Source organism: Rhea americana, unplaced genomic scaffold (genome assembly GCF_003343005.1).
Source record: "Rhea americana isolate MKP2758 unplaced genomic scaffold, rheAme1 scaffold_315, whole genome shotgun sequence".
In the NCBI taxonomy this organism is placed as follows: Eukaryota; Metazoa; Chordata; class Aves; order Rheiformes; family Rheidae; genus Rhea; species Rhea americana.
The window spans coordinates 783,471-788,701 of record NW_028186441.1 but is presented as its reverse complement, the minus strand read 5'-3'; the positions used below and the strand labels follow the sequence as shown (position 1 = coordinate 788,701).

The 5,231-nt window shown below is 69.8% G+C and overlaps 1 protein-coding gene across 1 annotated transcript in view; it reads right to left on the bottom strand.

Annotated features, from left to right (window-relative positions):
* Positions 1-5,097, bottom strand: part of TRPV4 (transient receptor potential cation channel subfamily V member 4) — a 7,546-nt gene extending 2,449 nt beyond the window's left edge. The window contains exons 1-14 of the mRNA XM_085310281.1: positions 4,719-5,097; positions 3,301-3,473; positions 3,084-3,236; positions 2,910-3,050; positions 2,534-2,832; positions 2,281-2,460; positions 2,048-2,206; positions 1,806-1,898; positions 1,572-1,645; positions 1,314-1,479; positions 1,095-1,161; positions 646-962; positions 397-524; positions 42-163 (exon numbers count right to left, since the gene is read on the bottom strand). Coding sequence (XP_085166407.1) covers positions 42-163; positions 397-524; positions 646-962; positions 1,095-1,161; positions 1,314-1,479; positions 1,572-1,645; positions 1,806-1,898; positions 2,048-2,206; positions 2,281-2,460; positions 2,534-2,832; positions 2,910-3,050; positions 3,084-3,236; positions 3,301-3,473; positions 4,719-5,083 — 2,437 coding nt within the window. The 5' untranslated portion in view covers positions 5,084-5,097. The remainder of the gene's footprint in view (positions 1-41; positions 164-396; positions 525-645; positions 963-1,094; positions 1,162-1,313; positions 1,480-1,571; positions 1,646-1,805; positions 1,899-2,047; positions 2,207-2,280; positions 2,461-2,533; positions 2,833-2,909; positions 3,051-3,083; positions 3,237-3,300; positions 3,474-4,718) is intronic.
* Between the last annotated feature and the right edge of the window lie 134 nt (positions 5,098-5,231).

The window sequence follows — 5,231 nt, the reverse complement described above, 5'->3', positions numbered from 1 at the left end:
GGGCCGCCGGGGCCGTCGGCGCGGTGCCCCCCGGCGCTCACCTCGCCGCAGGCGGCCCACGGTGTGGGAGAAGCCGTAGTACTGGTACGTGTCGCTCTTGCCCGGGTCCTCGCTGATGATGCCCAGGTTCTGGTTCCAGTGGGACCAGTTCACCTCGTCCACCCTGCGGGAGCAGAGCGCCCCGGAGCATCCGCCAGCGCGGGGGTGCCTGGACCCGGGCCACAGCGCGCCTGCGTCCCCGCGTCCCCACGCCCGTGTCCCCACGCCTGCGTCCCCGCGTCCCTGCATGCCCACGCCTTCATCCACGTGTCGCTGCGTCCCCACGTCCCCACGGCTGGGCCCCTGTGTCCCCCTGTGTCCTCGGCAGCTCCCGCGCCGTGGGGCGCCTGCTCTTACCTGAAGCACCAGCGGCGGTCGGGGGTCCCGTCCGTGGCCTTCCCCACGGTGACCATCTCCCCCGAGCGGAAGGCTTTCCGCAGGAACACCGGGAAGGAGCGCTCGATGTCCAGGATRGTGGTGGCCCACTGCAGGGACCCCTCAGCCGTTGGGGCTGGAGGCAAGGCTGGAGCCCCCCGGGCAGGGCCAGCCCCCCAGGCATTGCCCGCCCGCCGGGCATGGCCAGCCCAGCAGCTCCCCAAGTCCTACCTGCAGCTTCCAGATGTGCTTGCTCTCCTTAGAGACTTGGCCCACGGTCTCCCCCATGAGGGCGATGAGCATGTTGAGGAGGAGCACGAAGGTGAGGATGATGTAGGTGACGAGCAGGATGATGAAGACGCCGGGGTACTTGGCACTCTCGAGCATCTCCAGGTCGCCCATGCCGATGGTGAGCTTGAAGAGGTCGAGCAGGAAGGTGCTGAAGGTCTGGCTGTCCCGGCACGAGGGGTASGTGGGCACCGTGCAGTTAGACAGCTCCTCGCTGCAGGACTCAGTGCTGGGACACGGGTTCAGGAGAGAGACCAGAGCTGGGCGAGGAAGAGGAGGCAGAGAGACGGCGTGTCCGGGGTGGGGCCACAGCAGCCCTCATCCTGGCGAGCCCGGGCACAGGCAGGGAGACGAGAGCCCTGCCCGTGCCCACCGGCCTGCCGGGTRCCTACCTGACGCATAACCAATCATGAAGAGCAAGTAGACCAGGAGGAAGCGGAAAAGGTCTTTGAAGAGGATCTGGAACGATAGAGACGGAGGTGAGCCACGYGGACCTTGCACGGGGACTGGCACCCGGAGATGCCATGGGGCTGGGCTGGCTGTGCCGAGGTCTGCCTGCACTGAGGAGCGGGCCCTGCCCGGCGAGGAGAAGACCCCTGTCACCACCTGACCTTCTGGATCATGATGCTGTAGGTGCCGGTGAGCTTGAGACCCCTGGTGAAGTAGAGYGCGTTCATCCAGCCCAGGACCAGCGCGAAGACCATGACGGCCAGGTACGCCTCAATGCCGCCCAGGTAGAGCCCCGCCGTGATGATCACCAGCACGGAGTAGATGAAGCTGGAGGAGAGCACGGTGTGAGCCCAGTGCCAGCCCCTCTCCAGCCGCAGGGACACGCCGGCTCGGAGAGGAGCCCGAGCTTCTCCACGCACTAGAGCAGCTGGAAGGAGCCATCTATGAAGAAGGAGTTGATGCCYGGGCACTTTTTCATGAACAGATCCTTGATCTAGGGGAGAAAGGGAGAGGTTGGAGAGGAGATGGGACACGGTGGGAGCGAGTCCCCATGCGGCAGGGCTGGTTGCAGAGTCCTGAGCCCATCGCCAGGCCTCGGGGCACCCGGCATGGAGCCCTCAAGTGCCACCACCCATCTCCACTGCGGCACTGACGTTGGTGAAGAAAAACAGGACACCGGTAAAGAGGGTGATGATCTCGCCCGCCAGGCGCAGGTAGTCCACGGTGGTGGTGTACGGGTAGGGGGGCTGCGGGGAAAGGACAAGTCAGCAGCACAGCCTGGAGCCCCCCGACCCCGGGCTCCCATGCTGAGCTGCACCACAGCCCCCAGGGTGAGCAGCTCTTCTTTGGGGCAGAAAGCCCAGAAAACGCTGCCGAGGGCGGGCACGGGACTCACGGTGCCTTCCATGGGGCGGTAGTAGGCGACGAGGGTGAAGATGACCATGGCACAGAGGTAGGAGACCACGCTGATGTAGAAGGAGACGGCCCCGAACTTGCGCCACTTGTCGCGCAGCAGCTCGTTGATGGGCTCCACGGCCAGCATCTCGTGGCGGTTCTGCGGGGCCGGCGGCGGGCGTCAGCGGGGACCGGGCGCCCCGCGGACCCCCCGGCAGGTCCCCCCCCCCGCACCTCGATCTTGCTGTTGTAGACCAGGATCTCCAGCACGGACACCTCCTCGCCGCAGGTGTCCAGCGAGGAGAGGTCGTAGAGCGAGGAGTAGACGGGGCCGTACGCCCAGTCCTTGAACTTGCGCGAGAGGTGCCGGGCGTCCCCGTCCGTGATCTCCCGCCGGATGATGTGCTGGAATATCTGCGGCGGGGCAGGACCGCTCAGCCCCGGCCCCGGGGACGCCCCGGCTCGTGCACGTCTCACCGACCCGTACCCCGATCTTGCCGGTCTTGGCGGCCATCATGAGCGGCGAGAGGCCGTCGTTGTTGAGCAGAGCCTCGAGGTTGGTGTCGGGGAAGAGCTTGGCGCACTTGACGAGCAGCAGGTCGTACATCTTGGTGACGAACTTGGTGTTCTCGCGGGTGTTGTCGGCGATGGCGACCAGGGCGTGCAGCGCGGTGTTGCCGCGGGAGTCCTGGCGCCGCAGGTCCGCCTGCTTGTGCCCGTTCTCCGCCAGGTAGTGCACGATGTGGGGCTGGTTGGTGCAGGCGGCCAGCGAGAGGGGCAGCTCGCCTGCGGGGCAGGGCCGTCACGGGGGCGCCGGGCCTCGGCGGGCCCCGGCGCTCCCGCCGCCCGCGCCGCCCGCTCACCGAAGTAGAAGTATCCGCCCTCGTCCTTGGGCTGGAAGAAGCGGCCGCGCGCCTGGGCGTGCACGTCCGCCCCCTTCTCCACCAGCAGCTCCACGTAGTGCTTGCAGCGGCGCTCGATGGCGATGTGCAGGGCGGTCTGACCTGCGGCGGGGCCCGTCAGCCGCCCGGCCGCACCTCGGTAGTAGACGTCCCGGAAGGGCGAGTTGATGAACTCGCGCGTGTTGCCCGTCTTCTCGGCGATGTCCAGCAGCACGGGGATGGTGTCGTTCCTGCCGCCGCTGAGGTTGAGCAGCGCCTTGGGCAGGCAGGTCTTCCCCGTGGAGGGCTCTGCGGGCGCGGGGTGCTCAGCGGGCGCCAGGAGCCCCCGGCCCCGGGCCGCCCCGCCGCTCACCTCGAAACTCCTCGTCCGTCAGGCGCTTCTTGTGGGCGAGCAGGAAGGAGAGGAGCCCGTCGAGGCCGCCCGGGCACCCGCGGGAGACGATGTCGAAGAGGATGGGTCTGTTGAAGACCTTGAGGACGGGCGGTGGGCTGGGAGCCGGAGCCTTGCAGCCCGGCGCCGGCTTCCTGCAAGGCGAGCAGCCGGGCTATGGTTCGGCGGGGGCAGCTGGCACCGACCCCCCCCCCACGCCCACCACGGCACGGCTCCGGCCCGCTGTATCTGCGAGATGCAGCCTGGCTCAACGGGATACAGCCCGGCTCTGCAGGATGCAGCCCGGCACGGAGGGACGCAGCCCGGCTCTGCAGGATGCACCTGGCTCCGTAGGACACAGCCCGGCTCTGCACAATGCAGCCTGGCTCCGTGGGACACAACCTGGCTCTGTGGGATGCAGCTGGCTCCACGGGATGCAGCTGGCTCCGTGGGACGCAGCCCGGCTCTGCGGGACGCAGCCCGGCTCCGTGGCCCCGGCTGCCTCCCAGGCTCGGCCACGTCGGCACCAGACCCCCTTTCCAGAGGCTGCTCCCGGCTGCCACGTGCAATTCCCTCCCTGCAATTCAGCCCCGCGGTGCCCGCGGCACCCGGCGCCGCCGGCGGAGCGGAGCAGGGCGGTCGGCCCCCGCGGCATCTCCCTGCCGGCGCCCCGGGAGCCCGGGCACGAGCCTTGGCGGGGCGCCGGCGGGCAGGGCCGGTCGCGGAGCCGCCGGCACAGGCCGGCATTGTGCGCCCGGCGGCGGGCGGCCCCCGGCTCCGGTTTCCTGGCGCGGGCCGGAGGGCGGAGGCCCTCCTGAAAAGCCCATTGATGGCGACGAGGGCCCCGCGCGGCCCTGCGCCGCTGCCAGCGAGGCCGGGCGCAGCGCCCGGCGCACAGAGCCCTCTTTCACGGGAGGCGGCGGGAGCTGGGGGCTCGCCGGCACCCCGGGGGGGGGGAGCATCCCCATCCCACCACTCCCGCGAGCCCGTCCCCACATCCCCGCATCCCTGTGTCCCTGTGTCTTCACATCCCTGCATCCCCATGTCCCCGCATCCCCTTTCCCCACATCCTCGTGTCCCCACATCCCTGTGTCTCCGCATCCCCACGTCCCTGTGTCCCCATATCCCTGCCTCCCTGCATCCCCATATCCATATGTTCCTGCATCCTTGTGTCCCCATGTCCCCCTGCATCCCTGTCCTCCCACATCCCCATGTCCCCACGTCCCTGCATCCCCATGTCCCCGCATCCCTATTCCCCTGCATCCCCGCATCCCCACATCCCTGCATCCCTACTCCCCCACATCCCCATGCCCCTGCATCCCCACACCCCCACATTCTCCCGCATCCCCGTGTCCCTGCATCCCCACGTCCCCGTGGCCCCGGCCCCCCTCGGCACTCACTCGGCCACCCGCCGGCGCCAGCGCCTGTTCTCGCTGGGGTGGTGGCGGTAGGTGCCGTAGTCGAAGAGCGAGTCCATGGGGGCTTTCTTGGGCGCCGGCACCACGGCCGACTCGTAGATGGTGGCTTCCAGCAGCTCCATGGGCTTGGGGGCGCCTTTCCGAAAGGCGCCCTGGAATTTCATGCGGAGGTTTTGCTTGGCGTCCCCGGYGCCGGCGGGGCCCCGGGCCGCCTCGGCGGGCGACGCCGCGTCCTCGCTCTCGAAGAGGTTGGCCAGCGAGGAGAGGGGGAAGGAGTCGTTCTGCGGCGAGCCGTCGTCGCCCTGGCCGTCGCCGGCCTCCCGGGGGGTTTCCTCGGCCTCGGCCATGCCGCGGGGGTCGCCTGCGCCGGGCACGCGGCTCAGCGGCCCCGTCCACGCGGGACGGGCACCCGGCGGGGCGCGACCCGCCGCCCCGGCCGCTCCCGGCGCTTCCCGGCGCTTCCCGGCGCTTCCCGGCGGCCCCGCGCACCGGAGC